Source organism: Mirounga angustirostris, unplaced genomic scaffold (genome assembly GCF_029215605.1).
Source record: "Mirounga angustirostris isolate CCGP_5_RB_7025 unplaced genomic scaffold, mMirAng1.0.hap1 SCAF_14, whole genome shotgun sequence".
In the NCBI taxonomy this organism is placed as follows: domain Eukaryota; kingdom Metazoa; phylum Chordata; class Mammalia; order Carnivora; family Phocidae; genus Mirounga; species Mirounga angustirostris.
The window spans coordinates 26,752,637-26,779,085 of NW_026991722.1; the positions used below are offsets into that span (position 1 = coordinate 26,752,637).

General features: G+C 51.4%; 1 protein-coding gene across 3 annotated transcripts in view; it reads left to right on the forward strand.

Moving 5' to 3' along the window:
• The window catches only part of ST8SIA5 (ST8 alpha-N-acetyl-neuraminide alpha-2,8-sialyltransferase 5), a 54,407-nt gene that overhangs the window by 2,337 nt on the left and 25,621 nt on the right, over positions 1–26,449 (forward strand). Inside the window, exons 1-2 of one of the 3 annotated variants that reach the window (XM_045886776.3) lie at positions 15,161–15,268; positions 15,690–15,798. The exons of 1 other annotated variant lie outside the window; for it this stretch is intronic. In XM_045886776.3, the coding sequence (XP_045742732.1) occupies positions 15,758–15,798 (41 nt within the window). In that variant the 5' untranslated portion in view covers positions 15,161–15,268; positions 15,690–15,757. Of the gene's footprint in view, positions 1–15,160; positions 15,269–15,689; positions 15,799–26,449 lie in introns of those variants that run through there. One more of the 3 variants, XM_045886774.3, reaches the window with a different exon arrangement.

Consider the following 26,449-nt stretch of genomic DNA (forward strand, 5'->3'; position numbering starts at 1 on the left):
TAGGTTTGGGTCCTGGCGCTCCGAAGCGCATCTCTCCTCCCAGCGGCAGCAGAGAGCCTGCCCTGCGTGGGCCGGAGGGGCCCGACAACTTTGTTCTCTTGTGAAAATGGGGGACGGCTTGGAATTCCGAGCGGCCACGCTGATGACAAATCCATCTGAACGCCCCGAGGGGCCACAGGGGTCAGATCGGTGTCCCCCAAATCTACAGTGCCATGGCCGTTTGGTTGGAGGGGAGGCTCCCGGGAGTGGAGGGCTCAAAACCGGATAGGATTACCCTGTGAGTCCTGAACTCCTGTGGGGGCTCTCGGGGGAAAAGCATCCCCCCCACCCCGGAGCGCCCGGTTAGGTGGGGAGTGATAGTGGGCTGGGACTGCGACAGGGATCGTCAGTTTTCATAAACCAGTAACCACTGGGTGTGTGAAACTCACAACCTGATCAGTCCTGAAACAGATGGTTCTTTCTCAGGCTTACCCAGAAGGTCAGAGCTGCAGCGGGAGTTAACTCTCCCCTCGTTGGACTCTTTTCCTACCCCTTGCTCCCCCAATCCACCGCCAACTCTGTTGGGAGAAGGAGCCGTAGGAGGTGTCACAGCCCGGGTCCCTGTGTGTGCGGAAAATGCCAGCCGTTTTTGTTCTGCTGGCGAGGAGAGACGCTTCGGGGTACTCTGCCCCCTTTCAGAGCTTGGGGATAGCGCTGACCCCAGGATACTCCCAAGTCAGAGCCCCTTTTAGAAATAGCCTATCTCTCCTTTTGCCTGGAGGTTTGTTCTTTGCTGCAGTTAGGCTACTTCCCTCCCCGCCTGCACCGCAACCCCCCTACCACCCGGTCCCAGAGCTGGGGAGTATGGGGCCTCTTGCCTGGGACATTTGTTTTTTAGCCAGCCACGGCCCCTGACCTCCCCAGACAGCATTCTTCCCTGGGGGAGGGCAGCTGGTGAGCTTTGCATGGTGCTGGTGGCTTTAAAGGACATTTTCAGTCTCCTGGCTGGCTTGGGTCTGCCTCCCCTTCTGGCTACTGCCGTCCCTCCAAGATAACCCCATGCAAGGACTGCCGGGCCCCTGCTGGCCTCCACCTGCTGCACTTGTTACCTCCTCAGCAGGTGACTCTGGGTTCCTGCACCCTGTTGGCACCTGCTCAGCACTGCTGGGGCTGCTGGGGTCTCTGCTGCCTTGTCAACAGTGGGAAAACATCAGTACCCGTGCTCAGCGCCAGCTCGTCTACTAACTGCTTGCTCTGGCAAGCCCTCCCTGGTCTTGCGTGGATGTGCGAGCTGCCCAGAATTCAGCGGGCATGCCAGTTGCCTCCCATCCTCCCTCACACATAGATCCTGACTCCCTGAATCTCAGATGCCACCTCTCAGGCCTCACTCCAGGAACGTGGGGTAATCCAGTCAAGCAAGCAGAACTGGCCTATGCTTGATCCTGGAAGGATGCTGTGGGGGTCTGTGAAGAGGCAGATGGTGTGGTCCTGGTGTTCAGGAGGCTTGAGATCTCTTTGGGGAAATAGAATAACCGCAGAGGAAATAGTTAAGTAATAAGTGTTAACTTGTCTGAGGAAGGAGGTACCAATGGGCTGGAGTAGTTAGGGAAGACTGCCTGGAGGAGGTAGAACCTGAGTGGGCCCTCGAAGGAAGGGTGAGATTTAGATGCATGTGTGTGCGGGGAACGTGCACATCCAGAACTGAAGAGCGTGTGAGCAAAGGTGCAGAGATGGGACACCACCTCCTTTCCCCTCTCCCATGCCCGGACTACCCACGCATGCGTTCACCTGTCTTGTTTCGTATACATACAATCATAATGAACTGACTTGATATGATTATTGGTCTGTGTCCTATCTAGAAACACCTCACACTTGAGTGTTCCCCAAGCAGAGATCTTGGGACAGCCTCATGAGAATCGCTGATATGCAGATGCTTGGGCTCAGAATTGGACCCTCTGGGGATAGATCCAGTACGTGCTTGTTACCAGGTCCCCACATGGTTCCTTACAAGCTCCCTCTGCTGCTCTAGACCCACAGTTCTTAAGGGAGAACAATGTTACCCCCAGGCGATATCTGGAAACATTTTTGGTTGTCACACTGGGAGAGGAGAGTGCTACTGGTGTCTTATGGATAGAGGCCAGGGATGCTGCTGAAGCTCCCACAGTGCATCATCTGCTTCCCACAGGAAAGCGTTATCCAGCCCTAAATATCAATAGGGCTGAAGTGGAGAAACCCTGCTCTGGACCGAAAGCTCCACGAGGCAGGGTTTCACTCTGTTTTGGTGCCACCTGCACCCTGAGCACCAAATATGATGCCTGGCACGTTGTAAGCTCTCAATAAATATTGGATAATGAAGAAATGATTAAGAGTGGTATGTGTGTATGTGTATATGTCTGCGTGTGCCCACGTGCGCCCAGGGTAACTGGAAGACACAGTGAAGAAATGGATCCAGCTGGTGTAAGGGAGAAAGTGGAGAATGGGGACAGATGTAATGTTGGGTGAGTAGCTTCAGTGAGGTGCTTTGTGGATGGGGAAGGACAGGTAGAACTGGGTTCATTCAGTCATAGGGAGCCGCATGTGGTCTTTGAGCAGGGTAATGATATGATAAAAGCCACCAGGAAGGAAGGTTATTTGGGCTTTGTAAGGAGAGGTTAGCGATGGGGAGAGGCTGGGAGGCTCTTGTTACAGCCTGGTACAAAGTGAGGAGAATCTGGTGCGGAGGGCAGATCCACTTTGGACCTTGGGGGTTCCTGAAGCCTGTCATTCTTCGTTTCCATGCTGAGCTGGTCTGATGATGTATTCAGCAAAGCCTCCATTGTTTGCCACCTTACAAAGAGCTCAGAGGCACAAAGGTGACAAGCTGTTTCAGTGAGAATTCGGGACAGACTTCACCAGAAGGGAGTGGAAGATGTGAGTTGGTATGTGTTCTTTCCTTGGACCCCTGGTCTCTGCCTGTGCTGTGCTGTGGCCACTTCTGGGGGGTGTCTGTTGGAGTGATCGGGACTCTGGGGGCCCATCTTGCAAACACTTCCGGTGCTCAGGAGGGGAGAAGGTGGGCAGTGCAGATGGCTCAGGGGGCATGGTGTCTCCGTGGAGAAAGTGCACACTCTGTGGACTGGGAAGAGAGAGCATGAGACAACGCTGTGAAGTTTGCCGTTGATGTTCTTGGCTTCCTCCTATCTCTGCTTTGTTGAACGCATACTTGATGAAGATTTGCTATATGCTGAACACCACGCTAAGTGCTGAGGACAGTGGTGTGGCAGGCGGACACCGTCCAGGGTCTCCGGGGAGCTTGCAGTCTGTTAGGAAGACAGAAAGGCACGTAATACGTACATAAGCCAAACTGGAGGTGTGAGCAAGAGCTTCCAGAAGTGAGGAGGGAGCCGTAGTGGATTAGGATGGCTTCAGGGTGCATGGAGGCATTTGAAGGGGGTCTTGAAGAAAGGAAAATGATCCGTAGGCATGGGGGAGGAGGAAGGAAGGGGGATGACAGCCAGCTTGAATAAGGATAGCAAAGTGCAGGGGAGAGCTGAGTAGTTCTGCATGACTCAGATATCACAGCTGTGTAGCTGGGGGCAAGGTGAGGCAGGCAGGGCCTGGTTATGGAGATTTGAGTAGGAAATGTGTGAGAAGAAGCATGTCTGGAGGGAAGAGGGTAACAAATTTGAGTCTGGATCTGTTAGGACACTCACTGCAAGGAGATCCACATGGAGCTATCCAGCAGCTCCTTGGAAATGAGCTCCAGAACTGTGGGTGGAGAAGAGCCAGGCTAGCAATGCAGATTATTTAGTCACCATCAAAATCAGTGTTTTCCCAACTTTTATAATTGTTAGCCACAGTAAGAACTGTGTTATACCCAGGGATCTAGAACACACTCACATACACATCTGAAACAGCCATTTTGTGAAACTATGTTTGGCCTTATTATAAGAAATGTGCTTTAATATTTTCTATTCCACTTCATTTACAAAATAAATTCGGCCTTAAAAAGGAAGGGAAATCTGATATATAACATGGATGAATCTTTTTTTTTTTCTCAACATGGATGAATCTTGAAGATATTATGCTAAAATAAACCAGACACAAAATGACAGATATTCTATGGTTCTACTTATATGAGGCACCTGGATTAGTCAATTCATAGGGACAGAAAGTAAAATGGTGGTTGCCAGGGGCTGGAGGTGGGGTGGGAGGTTAGTGTTTAATGGGGACAGAGATTCAGTTCGGGAAGATGGAAAGGTCTTGGAGACGGATGGTGGTGATGGCTGCATAATGGATTGACTACACTTAATGCCACTGAACTGTAGACTTAAAAATAGTTAAAATGGTAAATTTCTGTTATGTATATTTTACCACAATACAAGAGTTGAAAAAATTCTTGGGGTAAACCACCAAGTTGATTTTATAACTTGTTGGTTTGAAACCCTTAGTTAGAAAAACACTGGTCCCCGTGATGAGGTTGGATGAGATCACCCAGGAGAGAGCAGAGTGAGGATGATGAAGGCCAGGGCACAAAGGAGAGCCTTAAGGACTGCCTGCATCTAAGGGTCCAGAGAGGAGAGCTAGCTCTGGAAACTGAGGCTGCAGAGAGGTAGAGGGGAATGGGTGTTAAGGAGACCAAGGCATAATGGTGCCAAGCAGAGAGCGGTCACCTGTGACACCCACTGCAGAGGGATCAGGGAGGATAAGGCCTACCTGGATTTGGCTATATGGGCAAGGACAGTTCTGGGGGGCGGGAGGGATGGGCCAAAAGAAGGATTTTCTAGAATCAGGGCATGGAATTTGTACCCTCTTCCTTTAAGACCTCCACTGCCCCCAAGCTCCTTTGTTAGTGCTAAAATCGTCACATGAACTTGCATCCCTAGAGTGCAGAGGACTAAAAGTACTTACACTTTAACAGAGGGGCAGGGAAAGGGCAGTAGGTTTTTGTTGTTGTTGTTTCTCTGTTAGTTAGAAAGAAAGGTCACTGTAGATTTTGTTTTTACAATCTGGTCTCAACCTGCATTTTAAACTTAATCTCAGAGAAAGACCAGATAGGCATGGGTCTCGCATGTCCTCTTTTTATGTCTTTCAATGACATTTTATAATTCTTCGTAAAGAATTTGAACATTGCTAGGCTTATTCCTAGCCACATAGTTTTTACTGCTATTGTAAAAATTTATTTTTAAAAATTATATTTTCTAAACATTTGTATATATACAAATGTATATACTAAAGTATATGTATATGTATATATATATGTAGTATGTACAGTATTTGTATAGCGTTTGTAGCTAGTATATAGAAATAAATCTGATTTTCTTGTATATTGATTTTATAACCAGCAACCTGGATAATGTATACGTAATGACAATAATTTGTCTGTAGAGTCTTCTGGGATTTCTACATAGACTTTTTTTTTTTTCTTTTATCACAACCCTGTACTTTAATTATTTTTCTTGTCTCATTGAGCTGGCTAGGACCTTTGATATAAGGTTCAATAAAAATGTCATAGTGAATATCCTGGCCTTAATCCTGATTTTTTTTCTTTTTTAACTTTATTTTAAAATAGCTTTATCCAAATATAATTTGCCCATTTAAAGTGTACAGTTAAGTGACTTTTGGTATATTCACACCATTGTGCATCCATCACCACAATCAATTTTAGAACATTTTCATTATTCTGAAGAGAAACTGTACTCCTTAACCATCATCCCCCAGTACTCCCATTTCTCCTAGCTGTAGGGATGTACACATACACTAGTGTATCTTCTGTCTCCATAGGTTTGTCTGGTTCTGGACATTTCATACAAGTGGAATCATATGATATGTGGTCCAATATGACTTTCGTCTTTCATTAAGTGTGATGTTTTCAAGGTTCATCCATGTTATGGCATGTGTCAGTACTTCCTTCCTTCCTTCCTTTCTTTTTTTTTTTTTTTAAGATTTATTTATTTATTTGAGAGAAAGAGAGAGCACCTGAACATGAGTGAGGGGATGGGCAGAGAATCTCCAGCAGATTCCGTGCTAAGTGTGGAGCCTGACGTGGGGCTCGATCTCAAGACCTTGAGGTTGTGACCCGGGCTGAAATCAAGAGTCGGCTGCTTAACCGACTGAGCCACCCAGGTGCCCCAATACTTCATTTCTTTTTGTTGGTGAATAATATTCCATTTATAAATATACCACATTTTGTCTGTCTGTTCTTCAGTGGTGGAAACTTGTTTTCACTATTACAAATAATGCTGTGATGAGGATTTGTGTCCAGGTTTCTGTGTGGACATGCATTTTCATTTTTATTAGGTGTATACCTGCAAGTGGGATTGCTGGGTCATATGGTAACTCTGTGTTTTACCATTTGAGGAATTGCCACACTTTCCAAAGTGGTTATGCCATTTTATACTCCCTCCAAGCTGTGCGTAAGGGTTCCAATTTTTCCATATTTTTTAAAACACTCATTATTATCTGTCCTTTTGGTCATAGCCATCTTGGTGGTTTTGAAGTGGTATTCCATTGTGGGTTTGATTTTGTATTTCTCTGATAACTAATGATGTAGAACATACTTTCATGTGCTTATTGGCCATTTGTATGTTTCCTTTGGAGAAATGCCTATTCACATCCTTTGCCCATTTTTAAATTGGATGATTTGTCTTTCTGTGATTGAGTTGTGAGAGGTCTTTATGGCTTCTAAATATATTGATTTGCAAAACATTTCTCTTATTCTAGGAGTTGTCTTTTTACTTTCTTGATGATATCCTTTGAAAATTTTTAATTTTGATGAATTCTTATTCATATATATATATATATATATATATATATATATATATATTGTTGTTGGTTGCTTGTGCTTTAGGTCCTGTATCTATTAAATCATTGCCTATGTGCACTGCTCAGTGTCACAAAGATTTACCCCTGTGTTTTCTTCTAAGAGTTTTAGAATTGTAGCTCTTATGTTGAGGTCTTTGCTCCATTTTGAGTTATTTTTTGTGTATTATATGATTAAACCTGACTTTAAGGAGAATTATAGTACAAGTGTCTGCTTAAATTTTTGTTTTTGTTTTTTTTGTAGATAACCTCTAAGAGATTAAGACTCCCTTGTGGAGTATGCTAACAAGTTTTGTTCACTTGTCTTACCACGTTTGGATATTCATTTTATCAGATGCTTTTTCTACCTCTATTGGATGATATGTAGTTTTTTGCCTTTAATCTTTTGATGTGATAAATTACATTAATAGGTGTTAAACTTATAATTTGGGGGGTAAACCCAGCTTGTTTATGGTGTATTATTTATTTTCTATGATGGGAGATTTTGTTGGCCGGTATTTTTATTTAAGATATTATATCTCATGTTAGTGAATGATCTTGGCATGTCATTTTCTTATAGAATGCTGTCTCTGTCTGGTCTTAAAACCAGCCTTGTAAAAAGAGTTGGGAATATTCCCTCTTCATTCTGTGGGATGATTTATGCAGGTCTGAGATCATCTATTCTTTGAAAGTTTGGTAGAACTCACCTGTACAGCAATCCACACCTAATGTTTTCCTTGGGGGAAGACTGTAAGTTGCTAATTCCATTTCCTTCCTGGTTAAGATGGTTTCTTCAACCACACAGGAGCAGAGGTTGGGTCTGTCTTGTCCTGCCTTTTGTAGAGCAGACTCTCCTCTATGCTGTTCCCTCCAGCCTTGCTCTCTCCTGCGCTCGGAGGGTGCAGATCTGGGCTGCCTGCGTGTGGCTGGTGCGGGCCTGAGACCTGAGGATATGAAACTGGGTCAAGGAAAAGCACAGCCTGACTCCGTGCTGTATCTGAAGTTGCACTGGAAGGCTCTCCTCATGCAACCAACCCTCCTTCTCTTCGACTGCCCTGAGAAATAGGCACAGCCCAGGAGATAGGACCACAGGGGCGGGAGGGTCTATCCAGGGCCTGGTTCTGGAGGGGGCGGGTGCCTCATGGGGACCTGGTGGAAATGGATGGTCCCCCAGAGAGGAGAAGGGATGCTGAGCTGACCGGCACCAGGGTGTGTGCTGGGCTGGCAGGATGACCTTGTCTGGCTGATCAGAGCAAACTTGTCTTGAGCATCTGATGCAGGGCTGGGATTAGGGTGAGGGAAGCCTGGCACCCAGGGGACAGGACTTGAGGAGGCCTCCCTCTCAGGGGTCTACCCTGCACCTGTGTGAGCCTGGGGGGGTAGGGGCTGCCTTCAGTTTTGGGCCCTGGGAGCCTTGCTTGCCTCCCTCCAGTCCTGACCCTGACCTGCCCAGGCTGCACTTGGTCATCTGTCAGCTGCCTGTCCCTGCCCCAGATGTCCCCCAGAGATGCAGTGCTGTCCTCTCACACTTCTGCCCACCCCTCTCTCGGTCCTGTTCTTTTCTTTTTGACATCTGTACTTTTCAGGGAAATTGTACCTCTTAGAGGTCTTAGCATCTCTTCTGTGACTTATCCAGGCCCACTTACTTCTCCTCTAATACCTTCTGATCCAGAACTTCTCAAGTTTAGCCCTTAACCCTATGTGTAGGGACCCCTGTCCCATCCCTACCACACACAGGTGAAGGATTCATCAGGTAATGATATTAATTATTAACATTCCTTAAGGGTTCATGAGCCAGGCTCTGACCTAAGGAGATAGTCCTAAATGAGGATTATTTCATTTAATCCTTACAAGAGTCCTATTAAACAGATACAGTCATCCTCATTTAATACTCACTCAGAGAGGTGAGTAACTTGTATAAGCTCACATAGCTTGCAAGACCCTTAAAAGAGATGTTTTATCCATCTCTGAATTCCCAGAACCTAGCACAGTGCCTGACATTAATTGCTGAATGAATGGATGCATACAAAGGGAACCTCTAGGGGTGCTTGGGTGGCTCAGGCAGTTAAGCATCTGACTCTTGATTTCAGCTCAGGTCATGATCTCAGGGTGGTGAGATTCAGCCCCACTTCAGGCTCCGCAAGTCTGCTTGTCCCTCTCCCTCTGCTCCCCACCCCCACCCCCCGCCCAGCTGTCTCTTAAAATAAATAAATAAATAATCTTTTTAAAAAAAGGAACCCCTAAACTTTTCCTAATAATTATCAAACATCAATTAAATGTGCAATCAGCTTTGTACTGGGAGGGGAGAAGGGGATGTTACTAAAGAATTATTAGCTATGGGGCGCCTGGGTGGCTCAGTTGGTTAAGCGACTGCCTTCGGCTCAGGTCATGATCCTGGAGTCCCTGGATCGAGTCCCGCATCGGGCTCCCTGCTCGGCAGGGAGTCTGCTTCTCCCTCTGACCCTCCTCCCTCTCATGCTCTCTGTCTCTCATTCTCTCTCTCTCAAATAAATAAATAAAATCTTTAAAAAAAAAAAGAATTATTAGCTATGATACATATTCTTAAGGAACTTAGAGCACACATAAAGAGACAAACATAAAAAATATGTAAAACTGTATAAATCAACTTGCAGTTGGGTGGCGTAGGTGATAAAGCTCGTAGGGTTCAAAGGATAGAGCAGTTGGCTGACGAGTAGCCCGGCAGGAGCTGATGTGGGCTTTGGAGAGCTAGTTTATTTCAGGGGGTGATTCTGGGGGACAGGCTGTGGTGTTGAGGCTGCAGGTGCAGGGGATGGAAGTCATGGAAGGCTTTTGAATTTCTTTTTATTCCCTGGTGCTTGGTGAGGCGGATGGCCTCCATCTCGGGTTTCAGTTTAGTATTCTGCAATGTGAGAGGATGAGCAGGAGGGCTGTTTTCTTTCCCAGCTCTGATGAGGGGGGCTAGCCCTTCAGCACAAAGGCTTGGGCCAGGCTTTGCCAGTCCTGTCTGTGAGGGGGCGCACAGGTCCTGCAGGCATGGGAGCTGGGAATGAGGCTGGTAAGCCAGGGAATGGGGGTGGGACTGCCAAGGTTGTTGGGAGAATAAAATGCATTCGTGCTCACTCCAGCCTGAGATGGTATCCGATTTGTGTTGCGCCTGTTGAGCCTCTGAGTAAAGGAACCCTAGCCACACACCCCACCCCCCATACACCAGTTCTCCACTCTTCCCCGGGCCATCAGGCTGAAGATCAGTATTTCTGGGATCAACACTGCTCTTTCCCCAGAAATAAACCACAACCCCCCAGAAGAAGGCTTACAGGACTCAAGACTCCCCCAGTGTTTTCTCTTTTTTCAGTGTCAGGCTGGGTTGCTATCCAGACACCAGTTCATCACTCTGGGTCCTCTTCCCCCCACCCGTGCTTACAGAGCTGATGTTCCCGCCCCTGTGGCCTCCCACCCAGTGCCCTCCAGCTGGTGGAGGTGCCATTCTGCACATCCAGTCCCAGCCTCTTGGTTAAGGTTCATTCATTCATTCATTCATTCATTTGTTCATCAGCAAGCATGACTCACAGGCCCTTTATGTACCAGACTTTGGTGTCCAGTATAATAACCACTCGCCCTGTGTGGCTGTGGAACACCGGGAACATGAGTAGTCTAAACTAAGATGTGCTGTGAGTATAAAATACACACTAGATTTCAAAGACATACTATGAAAAAAGATGTAACCTATCCCATTAATTTTTCAACCAGCAATAATCACACCACGGATAACCCTCATTGATTATATGTTGAAATGACAATATTTCGGATGTGTTAAGTTAAATAAAATATATTATTAAAATTAATTTCACCTTTTTTTTTTTTACTTCTCAGAAACCTTTTTGAGAATTGTAGATTCACATACTGCTATAAGAAATAATACAGAGAGAATCTGCATACCTTCCTCCTGTTTTCCCAGACGGCAACATCTTTCAAAATTATAGTACAGTATTACAACCAGGAAATTCACATCCATACAATCCATCCACCTTACTCAAATTTCCCTAGTTTTACGTACACTCATTTGTGTGTCTGTGTGTAGCTAGTTCTATGGAATTTCATCATGTGTTTGATATTTTTTATTTTTATTTTTTTTATAATGTGGCTACCAGAACATTCTAGATGACATCTGTGGCTCCTGGTGTATTTCTGTTGGATAATACTGCCCTAGTCTCTGGTTGCCGAGATGTATGAAACAGGCTTCCTCTCAAGGAGCTCTTAGGAGAGAATGACCAAGCACTCGTGAAAAGTTGACAAACTCTCCTACATACTAAGTGCCAAGTGGGCTGGGGTTCCGGGACAGAGAGACTCCTAGAGCCTGGGCCCTGGCCCAGCCGTTCCTTAGCCAGAAGCCTCTGCAGAGCCATGGAAGGTCTTAGAATCCAGGAGCCTCTATCTGCTCCCTGGGGCTATGGGTTCCAGGCCTGGGGGCTCTCAAGGAGGCCAACCCTCTGCCACCTCTGGGCAGTGCTTCTGGGCAGGACAGCCCCCCCCACTCCTCTCCTCCCTCAGGAAGCCCCACCTACAGCAGCTTTTCTGTGGCCCCACATGAAAGTCCCCACAGGGATGAATCCACTTCCCTTCCCTCTGAGGTTCTTCTGGGGGGAAGGTTACCATCCGGCCCTTCACAGAGAAATACCGCGAGTCACTAGTGAGTCAGGAGTGGGGACGGGCAAGGGAACTTGTGGAGCCTGGTAATTATGCCCATTAATCCCACCGAAAAGGCTTCCCAGCTGGCAGACACTTCCACTTGCATCTGGGTGGGAAGGTCCTGGCACCTTCTCGGAGAGGCCTTTTCTGACCAGATCCTCCTGGAGACCCAGAGCGGTGGGAGGTAGGGGAGGGCCTGGTGCTCGCAGACTCCCTGGTGGCCCAGTGGAGTTCTTGGCTCCTCAGGAGGTGACGTCCCACCTCCCTCTTAGATGGCTTTGAGGGAGCACAGCAAGGTGACGCTGCTTCTCTGAGCCCATGCCCAGTCACCTGCCACCTGCCGTGGCTCAGTCCCAACTACAAAGACCCTCTTGCCAGCCCCGGAAGAAGCCGTCACACCCCTCAGGGCCACCACAGGTGCTGGTGCTGGAACATTCTTCCTCGGGAGCCACCTGCTGCCTCATCACCCACTTCCTGTCCTGTTCCATGTCACCCTCTCAGAGAGGCCCCCTGGCCACCCAGTGTGGACCAGCACCCCTCACCACCCCAAACCCTTCATCCCCCTCACTGCCCTTTCTTTTTCCCACAGCGCTTGTCGGCATCTGGCACATTACACATTGTGTCACCTGTTAGCTTATTGTCACTGTATCTGTCTCCCCCTGGTAGCGGTTAAGTGTCCTTGGGGCAGAGTTTTTTTTGGTTGGTTCATTGTTGAACCCCAGCATCCAGCCTGGCAGGGCTGTTCGATAAATATAGAATAATATAATAAATATTTGAAATACATCTACCTATATAATAAAATAAAAATAGCTTGAGGATAAAGGGAAAATATCCTCAGTCAGCTGTGAGGTACGACACAAGCGACTTGCTGATGAATGATGGAAAAGTGGTGATGCCTTTTATTTCACGAACTTGGTGTGAAAGGAAGAGTTCATTTCCTTTTCTTCTTTTAACTGAGCTTTATCCACCAGCTGGTGGGAAACTGAGTCTCTCATCCTTGAGGGGCCTTCCATCCACTCTCCTCCCCCCACTGCCCCAGGTTTGTGTGGAACAAATCAGTTGGGGGGCGCCCAGGGCCACCCCGGCCTTGGTCAGTCTGCTCACTGCTCTCGGGAGGCTCCTGGAGCCCTGGGTCCAGCCTCCTGGGGTGCCTCAAGCTGTGGTCTTTTTGAGGTTCCCCTGTCTGTTTAGAGGGGGATGTGGTGGGGGAACCCCAAAGCAGGAAGCTAGCTTCCTGGACTTGAGGCATCTTCTGCCAGCCACCCCTCCTAGACCCGAAGGCGGTTTGCTCCCCTCTGGGCTGCCTAGCACAGTTTCTTCAGGGAGCTGGGAAGCTTTCAGCCCCCACAACACACAGGGCCCTAAAGTAAGAGGATAAAAAGCCCAGCTCCCTTCTTGGAATAAATAATTCAATAAATTATCCTCCCACGAAAGTTAAGTACTGACGTTTTCTGAATGACTTTCTTCTTTTATTATTTTTTTCCACATGGAGTCAACTCAAGGTTAGCCTCACAAGAATAGCAGATCTGATGGGCATTTCCATTCCCATTGTTTGCTTTGCCAGTGGGTGAGGGGGAGGGAAAGGGGTAGTCATGGGCTCTGGGAATGCACTCCCCTGGGCTTCTTCGGTGGGCGCCCCTTGCTGAGCTTGGCTATTGTGCATGAGGCCAGAGGCTGAGAGTGGCTGAGCCAGCCCCCAGGACAGAAGACCCTCAGGTGCGCTGTGTGCAGCAGACTCCTGCGACGGGATCCAGGACGTCGGTGGCACGAGGACTGAAGTGGGAGTCAGGACTCCTCTGAGCTCCAGGTTGAGCTTTGTCACCAGCTGGCTGAAAAGTCACTTCTGACCCTGCACCTCAGTGTCCTGAGCTGTGACAGAGGATGCACAGTGTCTTGTTCCATGGACAGGGGCCTCTGGGGGTGATGGTGGGGGTCCCCAGACTGCATCTGGCATGCAACATGGCATATTTGGTCTGTGCGGTGTTTCCACTTGGAATGCACGGTCGGCGCTTAAACACTGGGGCAACCTAGACTCCCACGGAGGGAGCTGGGTGGGCATCGGGGAGACAGCTCAGCTCCCGGTCAGGGGCTCTGGAGACATCCCAGACAGCTCTCCTTGCTTGAAAGATGGGAACAGAGAGTTACGAAGATTTGCCTAAGGTCACTCGGCTCATTGGTGGCGGATCCAGGATGACCAGACAGCGGCTCTGACAACCATCACTGTCCCTTCCCCTCAGCTTAGAGGCTATTTATTATCAAGGGTTTTATTAAAAATTTGTTTCTCCTTTCATTTGTCTCTTTTCCCCTGAGTTTTCCCCTTTTTTTTTGCTGTTTGTTTTGTTCTCTGACTTTGAAGTTAAAGCTTTTCTTGCATGCTGGTTGGTGGCCTTTCATTGCCTGTTCATATTTCAGGGCAAGCCAGTCTCCAGAAGGTTCATTGGAGCTCTGGGAGGTGGGCATTGTCTTAGGACAGTGGTTCTCAGCTGGGGGGATTTGGCCCCCCAGGAGATGCTTGGCAACCTCTGGAGACATTTTCGATCATCCCAATGGAGGGTGTGGGTTGAGGTGCTCCTGGCATCTAGAGAGTAGAGACTGGGGGGCACAGCTCAGCACCCAGCAATGCACAGGACAGCCCCACACACAGAATGACCCAGCCCCAACTGTCCGTAGCGCCAGGTGGAGAACCCCTGCGCTAGGGTGATCAGATGACACAGTCCTGTTCCTCCATAGTCCTGTTTGTGTTTTGTTTTGTTTTTTTCTTTTTGACCTGGTCTGGTTCCCTCCCAAAATCCACCCTCGCCACCTGTGAGGCAGGGTGTGGGGTGGGTGGGTTGCAGATTGGTGTCTCCGTGTATGAGGAATTGCAGAACTTCTGTGGGTCAGCTCCCTGGAGCTCAGCCTCCTGCCGTCTGTGGGGCAGGCCGGTTCCGTGCCCACACTACATGGGCTTAAGGAGGGGAGCCGGTGTTGGGGGGGGGGTCCCGCCGCTCTTCATACAAACCTGAAAGAGTCCTCCCACTTTCAGCCCCACTCTGCGCTCCTGCCCTCAGTGGCCCCGGACCCCCAATTTCAGAGCCTCCTTGAGTTGTGCACAGGGAATAGATTGACTCCCCATAAACATTTGGGGCTCCACTCTTTCGGGTCTAGGGGAATTAATTACCCATCTGCTTTTCATCTTCCATGGTGTTGTCACTGGCCCCCCTCTATCGCCTCCTCTCCATGCTCGCATCCTTATTTATTCCTTTGCTATCATTTCAGTCAGGGGTGGGGAGGGAGCAGAGATGACCATAGGTGTGGAGTCTCAAACCAGGAGGTGTATTCTTATGCATGGGAGAGCCGGATTGCATTAAAAGCTTTGCAGTGTGGCCTCCGAGGACGCCAAAGTGCTGGCGACTGAGAGCTCTTCCGGTCTAAGTCTCCAGCGGTGGGGGTTGAGGGACTCACCACATAGGAGGTAGTTGAGCTCTATGACCTTGACCTCGCTAAGCCTCAGTTTCCCTGTGTTTATAGCGTGTAACCTCAGCTCTGCTGGTAGAGGCGGAAAGAGGGGACGGATGTAAGTGAGCAGAGAACACGATGCAAGGCTGTGGTTTATTATCGTCATCCTCATGGGTGGGCATCCCCTTCATCTCCAGTAAGCGAGTGACCACAGCAGCAGAAGGAGGCTCTGTGGTTAGATGGGTTTCAGCCCGCGTGTGAGCGCTGAGTACCGACTGCCTCGTTTTCTTGCCAGAGGCCTCCAGTTTGGCTGGCAGAGTGGCGACCAGCTGGCCAATTGGACGGGGCTCTTTAATGTCACGGACGACCCGGCCGTGCAGAGCAGCAGTACCTCCAGCTCCAGGTACAGACCCCCCGGCGAATGACCAGGGAGGGGGGAAGCCCATCCTGAGGTGGCCTCAGAGCCCTGCCCCGTGGTCCACCCCCAGAGCTACCCTCAGGGGAGAAGCAGGCTCAGCACGGTGGCTCAAAGCTCACTGCGTTTCGGCACCCCGCCTTTGACATGAGGGGTGAGGGCTGGGACCCAACCCCAGCAGAGCAGGGACTCACTGGCCCCTCTCAGGGAGGGGGGGGCTGGAAGGGGTGTGGAGTCTGGATCTCAAGCTTTCCTTGGGAGTGGGGGCTTTCACTCCGTCCCTGCTGCAAGGGTTTCGGATGCCAGCCCACAGGTGTGTGTGGGTGGCATCGGGGTGGGCGTGGGGCCTGGGCCTGGGCTCTGCTCCTCGGATGTCCCATGGTACGGGAAGTTCCTATTCCGCCCCCAGGCAGGGCTGACCTCGGCTGGGAAAGAACGATTCCCATGAGGATGGAGATTTGACACCTTTACCATCGCATGGTTCTTCCTTCCTGCTCTGCTCTTGTGTTGGGAGTGAAGTGAGTAACGAGGGGCACTCTATACTCACAAGCTCGGCGTTTGTTGAACACATGAGATGCAGGATGCTCCAGAGGGGGCCACTCATGGCGGGGAGGGCACGGTGGGGCATCTTTCAGACAAGGCAGAATGCTTTTTCTGGGTGTGGCTGGAACTTGCCAGCTAAGGGTTTCCAGGGGCCAATTAAGTTGTTTGGTCCCTTAATTTTTGCATTTCTCAGTATGCGCTGTCAGGTCTGTTTCCCTGGGAAAGAGGCCTGAGTTTTTGCTGTTGTTAATTTTGACACCAAAACATTAAATTGACCCCACAAAGGGGAAGTAATGTGTTTTTTAAGGACCACGGCCCCCACCCGGATATGTATGATTCTGTTCAATGCTTTGAAGAAGTACAGACGTGGTTCCAACGTCAGAAGGATCTCAGCGGGGCAGTGTTCACAGACAGGCCTTAGGGTGTGGGCCAGCCTCAGAAACCCGGGTCTTACTCTGGCCAGTTCTTTCCACATATGTGTGGTGGAGCCCTGGCCAGCCGCTGGGCCCTGGGATGGGTCACGCAGTGAGAGCGGGGCGCCCAGAATTGTCCCTTCCAAGTATCACACCTCCGGTGTTGGCCTTTCTGCTGTGTGACTCACCCACCCAGATGAGGGTGGTCTAGGTAAGTCCGCAGGTGTCTGCCTTCCTGGGTAGGACTCTTTGAAGAACTCGCTGAGAGGTTTGGCTAGAAGATGCTAATCAACTGAGCAAGATGGGACAGGCCCCTGGGAGCCATCTCTGGGGGAAGACCCCAGCAAGAGCGCTCCTTGCACCTTCTCCTGTTGCCAGCAGGCTTTCCCTCTCCTCCTCTCTCTGTATTTTGTTGCTGATTTCTCTGCCCCTCTGCCCAACCTCTTCTCCCCTCCTTCTTCCTGCTACCCTTTCTTGCTCCCTAGTTCCTGCTTCCCTCCCACCTCTTTTCTTCACTACTCCCTCCTTCACCTCCCCTCCCTTTTATTTTCTCCCCCGCCACAGTGACCCTGGACAGCCCCCCCTTCCCTGTCACCCGGGACCCCCCAGAGTCAGAGCCACCGCTGGTCTCTAACCATTTGGTTTCAGAACTAAGGCACCCTTTCGTCACTGTGCTCCCCAGCCGAGCTGGTTTCCTTCTGGAGAGCTGCCATTTGACCCAGAGCCCCCTTAGTCATGGAACAAATGTGATGAGCACACAGCCCAACGTCTTCTGGGACAATTCCAACGTCAGATCGCAATTTCTGGTTGACCCCCCAAAGTACTATTACATATGTGAGAAACCATAATATGCATCGTTCCCACATGTGGGAAATAATGGTTAATGTAATTAGAACTGAACCGTATGTTGGAGATTTTTTTTTTTTTTTTTTACCTCGGCGTAGGAGTGGCTTCTGCCCACTTCATAATGGGTAGGACAGCTCCTGGCAGCAGATTTGCAGGGCTGGGGGGAGAGGGGGCCTAATGCCGCTGTGGAGAGTGCTCTTCAGGGTGAAAGTACATCATCCCGGTGAACAAGTCTCCACGCCTGGAATATGTGATGTGCTTTGTGGTGTTTTTCACCTCCTGAATAATTCAGTGCATGCCATATTTTGCTCTCTATAGTTGTGTGGTGTGTCGCGGTGTGGTAAAGTGTGTTATTTATTATTAAGACAGTTGGAGGGGAAGTCAGGTACCATATATAACCAGAGGATAAAGAGAGGCAGAAAAAGCAAATGACTCATAAATTGTATATTCAAACAGGAGTCTTGGGAGAAGGAGCAGGTCCAAGCAATCGGTCTGGAAAAGTCCAAATAAGACCACAAAGAAAATCCAGGCCAGAGAGTGCTCAGAATGGCTGCGGTCAGGTCTTCTCATTGGACGTGAGCTAGGGGAAGTCCAGGCCGAGTTGGAAAGTGTGTGAGTTATAAAATATACATCGACATACAGCTTTATTAATTTCAAGTGCGGGTCTAAAAGTGTCCAATGAGAGTCCTCCGGGGAGCTGTTTTAGAGAGCAGATAGGACTCAGTTTGAATCAGCAAATGCTGCTATTTAAGTGGGTGCCTTGAACGTAAGCAGGAAGGTCTTTGAAGACACTTCTCATCATGTTGGGGTTGTGTTTGTGTTTCTGTCTCCCGCACTAGGCAGTGATGTAAGCCCCAGCACCCAGGCAGCACCCAGCATGTAGGAGCTTAATACATGTTAATGGAATAAAATAATGAATTAAGCAGGCTCACAGTAAAGGCTGTTGGTTAAAAAAAAAAAAAAAAAGCAAACTTACATTTCGGGGTTCCCGAATTCTCCCTTAGAGATGTATTCCTTTGAATAAATCTGTCTCTGGCACTGTCTTTGAAAATTAATCCCCAGAGGGGAAGCACTTTGAATCATAAACTCCTTCACAGTTTGGAAGGATGGGAGAACGTTCTCTTGAGAAGAGCAGAGGGTAGGGCCATTGGAGCAGTCTGGGCAGCCTGTAGGAGGGGGAGGGGGAGGGGGCTGGCTCAGCAGGAGAGAGAAGGCAGTGAAGGCAGAATATACACTCCTGCAGTGACTGACTGAGAAGCCCTCCCAGACACCGTGCACAGAGCACCATAGCAGTTCTGGAACGGTAGATGAGCGGGTGGGGAGCGCCCGTGTCCTCCACGGCTCAGTGCCTTGAGCCCTCTGCCCGGGCCCCCCAGGGACGGCCCAGAGGGCAGGGGCAGGCAGCAACGCCCGTCGTGGTCATGGTCCTGCAGGGTGGGAGTGTTGCATGCACTGCCTGAGCATGTCTCGGGGGTAGGACCGAGTCAGAGGGGCTGAGGGCAGCTGGGCCAGGAGTCCCCCCAGGTGCTGACTCTGAGCCAGGCCTGTAGCCACAGCGCAAAGGGCTTCACTCAGCTTCTGCCATCTGGACCCTGCTCCACATCAAGTCCTTATCATCCTGTCAGTGTCCCTCTCCCACGCCACCTCCTCCCTGAAGCCTTCCTGGATAGCCCCCTTACCTGTACATTCTGTAAGAAGTGTCTGCCCGGAGGGCTGTTTCTGTCATTTCACATACACTCAGCTCTCCGGCAAGTGCACATAAACGTCTCCGTGTTTGCTCAGGCATTCCGCAGATCCCAAGAACCGGCCTGGACCACCTGCGCAAGCATATCCAGGGCCCTCCAGACCCTCCAGCTTCAGACACAGCCCACAGGCGGCCTGGCTGGACGGTCTCATCAGCCCCTGTCCCAGCTTCTGTACAGCCTCGGCCCTCCTGGGCTGTGGTGGGATGGCAAGAGGCAGTGCGCAGCCCACTCTCTGATGTCTGGAGCAAAACTGCCCAGGCTGCTGCCCATCCAAACTGCCCGTTCCTGGGACAGCATGCTCCCCGTGTTGCTGGGCTTCCGGGCTGGGGTGCAGGGGTCTTCCCGAGTGGGAGGGTAGCACCAGCCGTGGGAGAAAAGAGCCAGCCTCAAACCGATAACACAGGAGACTCTGCTCCACGGAAGAGTGAGCCGGCTGAGAGTCCAGGGCCCCAGAGCCCTTCCCTCGGGGTGCGGTCTGCCTGTGTGTCTAGCAGGTACCTTGCAGTGTGGGCTTTGGGATGGTCATATTTCAGAGCTGCGATACAATTACCATCTTATTATGCTGTATTCAGTGATTCCCTAATGGTTTCAAGATGGTATATAATTAGGTAATAAATTGCATGGCACCGATGTGCCAAGAGCTCAGCGTGGAGGTCAGAGGTGCTTCCGTGGAGGGGCAGGACTTGGCTGGGATCTCGGCAGGTAAGGGCTGACTGTGTGCCAGGTGCTGTGCTGGGCACCTGCCCCTGTTCCTGCACTCAGTCCTCACCCTCCAGTGCTTAGGGCGGGTCCTGTCATTGCCCGCATATTCCAGATGAGGATACCGAGTCCCCACTTAGAGGTGATGGCTGATGGAGCTGGCCCACACAGCATCCTCCACTCCAGAGTCTCGGGACTCAGGCCATGCTAGACAGAGGGCTTCTGCTTCCTGGGCTGTGGACAGGTCAGCCTGGGTAGGGTTGGGTGTCCTGCTCCATCTTTAGGGTCTCTCATCTCCCCAGCCCCCCATCTTCTGTGTCATTCTCCTCCCCCCTCTCCCCCCACGGCGCTTAGTGCTTTCTTGATTGTTACCCCTGACAAATGCTTCCTTCTACCTGCTCCTGGACATTCTACATTTCAAAGAGGAGCCCTTGGGAGCAAAGGTACCCCAGGGGAAAGAATTTTCCATACTGGACTTGCAGGTGTGGTGACAGCTCTTGAGGGCTGGTGCCTGTGCACCTGACTTGTGGTGCGGGCTGGTTTAGCATAAGTCAATTTTTAAGTCTGTGGGAAAGGACAAAAAATAAAAAATGAAAAGGGATGGAGTTCTCGGGCTCCATCCAACAGAGAAGAGTTTGGAGAATCAGGTTTGGCAGAATGTTCTGGGCTGCATGCTGGAAAAGCAAAACAAAGATGGTGTGGCTTCCCCATCTCCTCCCGTGTACCTGACGAGGGCCTCTGGTGGCCAACAGGCAGGAGGCTGTCTGTGGAGGCCAGGTTGTGGGTGTCCTGGGACTCGCCAAGGGGTGTTGTCCCATGAGTCCACCTGGACCTTGAACTTTGTGGCCCTTGGTTGAGTCTGAATTGAGTCTCCTGGACAAATAACCACTTAGGTGAATGGTTCCGTGCCCCAGTTTCCCATCTGGCAAGCTCCCACCTTGCTCGGTCACTAGTGGGGTCCCTAAGAGGGACCTTCTGGGTAGATCCAGGCCCCAGCTTCACCCCGACTCACAGCTGGGTATGAGGACGTCCCTCTCTGGGCCTCATTTCCAGATCAGATGGTCAAGGGTGACTGTCAGGGCCTCACCCCAGGTCAGCTCCCAGAATGGAAAGAAAAGGGGGGCTGGAGTCAGGCCGGGAGGACCCAGCATCCACCTGATAAGCAGTTTAGGGGGTACCCAGATGGTAAGGCACACGGGGCTGTCCCAGTTTTCCAATCCACGTAGTCACGCATAGCCTGCACCTGCTACATCGAGGGCCATAAAGGTTGTGCTGGGATGGGGATGATGGGGTTCACAGAGGCTGCCCTCCCCACGCAGGCCTCCTCGTGTGGAGTGTAAACCTTCCCTCCCTCACCCTCCACTGGGGCCTTCAGAGTCTCAGAGAACACTGAGGTGTGTTCCTTCTAACTCTGGCTGGTTCTTCCCATGTCGGGGGAAATGCCATTCTTGCCGCCTCAGCCAGGACAGTCTTCACGCGCTCCCTGTCCCGGTGCGGGCGGGCTGCCTCCACAAAGTCCCACAGATCAGGTGGCTTGTAAGCAGTGCCCTGTCTCTGACAGTTCTGGAGGCTGCATGCTGGAGATCAGGGTGACAGCACGGTTGGGTTCTGGTGGGAGCCCACTGTCATCTTGCTGTGCCCTCACATGGTGGGAAGAAGGTGGGGGAGCTTGCTGGGGTCCCTTTTATAAAGGCCCTGATCCCATTCATGAGAGCTGTACCCTCATGACCTAATCACCCCAAAGACCCCACCTCCTAATACCATCACCTTGGGGGGTAGGATTTCAGCATGTGAATTTTGGGGGGACCCAGACATTCAGTCCTTGGCACCCAGCGCTCATCACACAGACTTCCGCTGTCACTGTCCCCAGCACCTCCCACTTCCGTTCTCACCTCAGCCCATGCCAATGGGGCTTCTGCCTTCCTGCTCCCCTGAATCTGCTCTTGTCAGGGTCACTGACGACCACCTAGTCACTAGGTCAGTGGGACCTTCTCTTTCCTCCTCTTCCTTGGCATCATTAGCTCTGGACGGAGCTGGCCCTCTGTCCTGGAAATGCTCTCTGCTCCTGGCATCCGTGTCTTTGGGATCTCCAGATTTTCCTCCTTCCCACAACTCTCCTTCTCAGGCTCCTTTGGTGGCCCGTCTCCCCTGCCACCATCCGAATGTCTGTCGGAGCCGCAGGCTTGCCCTCTGCTCTCCGCGCTCCCCTGAGATCTCTCTAAGTCCTTTGTCCCTTGACCCTGGAGCGTGTATCTCTGACCCTGACCTCTGCACTGGGCTGCGGACGTGTGACTCTGACTGCCTACCTATGATCTCCCCTTGAATGCCCAACAGTCTCAGCAAGCTTCCTTTGATTCAGGCCCACGCTGTTTTTCTCCATCATTGCCTCCTCTTACAACGGCTCTGTGATCCAACTAGTTGTCCAAGCTAAAATCTTAGGAGTTACGTTGATTTCTCTCCTTTTTTTTCACCTTTGCAGTCTTGCCATCAGCACATCCCGCTGGTTCTGTCCTTAACGCATGTCCTGCTCGGTCTCCTCCTCGCACCTCTTTGCTGCCTCTTGGCGCAGTCCACCATCCCCCTGTCTGCTCTGGCTGGACGGCATGGCCTCCCTACGGTGGCCAGAGGCCGCTTTCACATCGGGCTATGCGTTCCCTCCGCTTCAGCATGCTGCTGTATCGAGCGGCCCCCAAGCCCAGCTGGACCCGGTGCCGCTCAGCCCCGGGCCTCGATGCCCCTCACCGCCCACCACCCCACGGCCCTGTCCCTGCAGCCCGCTGGTCTTGTCCGTCCTCAGCCTGTTTGTATTTATTTGCCGTTCCTTCTCTAGAATGTTCTTCCTGGACCCCTGCTGATGCTCCAACTGTCTTTGTCCGGAGAGGCCGTCCTTGACCTCCTACCACCCTTCCAGGTGCCCTCCGGCCCCCTCGCCTGCTTTACTTTTATAGCGCTCATCCCTACCTGGCCCTGTGTTGCATTCGTATTTCATTTGTCTCCTGTCCTGGAAGTCCGTGAGGGTGGGGGCTTTATCTGGCTTGGTCATCACGGCCTCCCGGCCTATCCCAGTACCTGGCACGCAGTAGTGGGTCAGTAAATCTTCGGTGAGGAAAGAGGAGAAGAGCCATCCGTCCAGGGACCTGGCCTGGGAATGGGGGTGTTGGGCAGAGTGCGGTGTAATAAGGACGGAGCTGGAGCGTGCTGGGGCGTGGAAGAGGGAGGGCAGGGGAAGGCTCTGGCCGATAAGCAGGTAGCACCGAGAGACACGGTGAGGAAGAATGTTCCAGACAGAGACACGCCTCCAGGGAGAAAAGAGGACTGACTCACGCCCCTCATGCCGGGAGGGGGAGAAGGGCGCCAGAGGGCACAGAGGTGACAAGCGGGGTGGGAGGCGAAGGGCGAGGAGACCCAGAGGATGCCGCCTGTGGCGTGGGCCCCTGGGGGGCAGGGTGGTGAAGTGGGGCAGGGGCAGTAGGGGAACTAGTGCTAGTTTAGACACCGGGAGGTGCGCTGGAGTCTACACAGGGGAGTTTTTCAGGGCTCCCTGGTCCGGCCCAGAAGGAAAGGCCACCGCATGTGTCCTCTTGCATGGGATGTCGAGACACTGGATTGGGGGGCCCCGAAAAACCACTGACTGCAGGGGGGGAGGAGGGGCAAAAGGCTTTGCCCCTGACCCCCCAACCCCCACCCCATGCCAGGAATGGCACCCCAGTGAAGTTCACACCGGGAGCAGATTAATCACAGGACTATCAGGGTTGCGTTCCCAACATCGGGCTTTTTTAGCTTCCATCTCTGATACTTCAAATACCTCTGCAGATTCCCATGCACAGATGGGGAACTGGTGGCCCAGAGAGAGCCAGCATCTAGTCAAGGGTCCGAGCCAGGTCTCTCCAGCCCCCGCCCCGGGGAGGGGAGCATCTCCCCTTGGCAGCTGTGACCTGTAGTCACTGACAGCCGAGCCCTTCTCGCTTCTCTGTACCTATTTGGGAAGACACTGCAGTCCTTTGAATTGTCAGGCTGCAATTTGCAGACTCTGTATTCGGTGCGTTTGCTCTGACGGGTAGCGTGCTGTCTCGAGATGGCACCTGTTCTCGCTCTGAAATAGCGCTGAGCTCCCTGAAGGGGAGGGGGCTGCTCACCGAGAACCTCCCCCTACCAACTGTGGCTTGTCAGAATCAGGGAGAGGGAGTGCACTGCCGCGACAGAAGAACATGGGTTTGGGCTCTTGAAAGCCCTGGGAAAGCCCTTTCCAGCGCCCCCATTTACTAGCTGAATGACTTTGGGCAAGTTGCTTTACCGCTTGCAGTCTGAGTCTTGGGTATAAAATGGGGAAACAATGCCTGCCTCATAGGGCTGTTGGGAGGATTAAACAAGACAAAGTTAAAGAGTTCAGTATCAGGCTGCCATGGCCGGTTGTGCAGGGTGGGCACTGCACAAAGATACCTAGCCAGCAGGTCACTCTCACTTGATAAGCCATGTGACTGGCACGTGGCCTAATTCATCTGGAAAAAAAGGTACTTTTTCCTAATTTGCACAGAGGTGTCATACCCTTACCGGGTTCCTACCCAGTGTGGAATAAATAAACCACTCTGTGGTCCCCTGAGACTCTGCACCAGGTTCGAGAGGAGCCCAGGGCTGCCAATCGCTGAGCTGGGGCTGCTTCCCTGCTTGCTGGGCTGGTGGAAGCTCTTGCAGGATGTCGGGACCTCCCTGGGCTCCTGTTCTCTTGAACACCATCAGCACCTGGGGAGGAAAGGCAGTGTTAGCTGGTGTTAGCTGAATGCAAGGGCCTTATCTTGTACTGGCCAGTGGTGCCGGGGCTCAAAGTACGGTAAAGACGCCATGGCCCTGACAAAGCTCTGGAGGGGGTTCAGGCCAACAGGAGAGCCCGCTGAGGGACAGGCTTGCAGAGAAAGGCTGGCAGGGATGCACGCGGGCCCCTGGGCACGCTGAAATGAGGCCTCCGCAGACTGCAAAGCCAGAGCCCAAGTCTGGGGAGGAGGAGGGCTGTCGTGGTCACCTCTGCCGTTGTCTTCTCCCTTAGGGGAGGCCGTCACCCACTGGTCAGGCAGCCGGGGCTGCCCCCCACCCCGCAGTCCCTGAGGGCACTGAGATGGGGCAGGACGGACACAGCTTGGTGCCAGTCCCGGATGTGGCTGCCGGAAGCCAAGTGGCATCTGAGATGCTGCTGGGCTGACCGGCTCAGACTATTTATACCTGTGAGGTGCCAAATGTGATACTGAGCCCCTCGCCTCTGAGCTGGGCAGAGATCACCTTTCCAGAACTGGAAGAAGAGACAGTGACTAACTCACCTTGAGAGGCTAATGGAGTTGAGAAGGTGGGAGAAATTGCTTTTCTCAGTCTTATAGCAGGTTAAGGGGAAGCTTGAGTTGTTTCAAGGGAGATCTAGGACTTCAATAAAAGGGCATTTATTGGTGATTTCCAATAACTCAAAAATCATAACCCCCATTACAGAAAACATAAAAATACAGAAAAGTATTTTAAAAAATCGTTCATGGTCCCATTACTCAAAGAAGCCCACGGTTAGTGCCTTGTTACGGCCTTTCCCTTTGCCCCGGGCTTTCACATATGTATGTCCCATTCCTTTGGGAGATCACAGTGTTGTAACTTGCATTTTCCACTCAGCACTGTCATGCGAGCATCTTCCCATGTCATTCCACAAAGAAACCGGAAGCCTCATTTTTGACATCTGCGTAGAAGTCTGTGTCCAGGTCAAACAAGGATTACCATGGCTTTTCCCAGAATGCAGGACGCAGGTGTCCTGTCAGGAGCAGAATGCGGGGGCAGGCTTGGCAGCGCTTGTTACAATCTCATTTCCCCAAATTAGGTATCTTTAGAGACTGGGACGGAGCAGGGCAGCCCAGAGAAGCAGAGCCCAGGTCGGATGGGGATGTCAGCAAGAGCTATTAGCTCCATTTTCAGCTGGGGAAATGAGGCCTGTCGCCCTAGGCAGGGCGTGGTTTTGATGGCCTGGCTGGGGTACCACGTGGAGTGTTTTCAAGGTGGCTGGGCTTTGTCATAGTCATGCCTTGTGAGACACACAGACCCGTGGGAGTCATTGCCAGGAAAGAAGAGGGTTTTATACCCACAGATGCCCAGAGACAGGAGGCACACCACACCATTGGGGAGCACCCGGGTGGGGGGGTGGTCAGGAGCAGAGGGAGTGACGGGAAAAAGTGGGCAAGAGCCTCTACTGTGGTTTCTGTGGAAGAAACAGGTGAGACAGGTACACAGAATTGGGAGTCATCAGTCTGAATAATTTCACTGGGCTCCGGGGCATAAAGGCTGCCCCTAGTTGTCTGGTACCTGGCCCTGGGATGATTAGGGCAGGGGGAAAGAGGGCCCCCATGGGAGGTGGTGGTGGGGGGCGGGGTGTGAGCTCTGGATTGGTTTGTTTGCATAAGAAAGGTGCTCACAGGTGGTTACCATCTCAAGGAATTGGCTAGCCCTGGGAGGGACAGTCTCCCCAGGGTCAACCAGGCCCAGATGTTAAGGCCTCAGAAACACAGTTTATCCGTGGGTCTGCAGCAGAGATGGGTGATCAGGGACATCCCCGCGTCCAAGCAGAACACAGCACGGGCTCTAGCCGCAGGGTGGCGGGGAGGGGCTTACTGGTAGCCTCGGAAGAAGGATGCCAGCCAATGAGACGGCAGAGAAACTTCCTGAGGGTACTTGTGCCTGTCCCAGCTCTGCTGTCAGCCAGCCGAGGAGCCATAAGCAAGTCGCTGACTCTCGGGCAACTCTTGCCCTTTAATGGCAGGAGAAAGGAGCAAGAAAGGAATGAACATTTCTTGGGCACTTGCTGTGCGCCGGGCACTGTCCTGGGACTTTCTCCGAATTTCTCATCAATATCTTCTCTCAACCCTGTCACACATGAACTGCACTCTTTGTGTGTGTGGATTTTA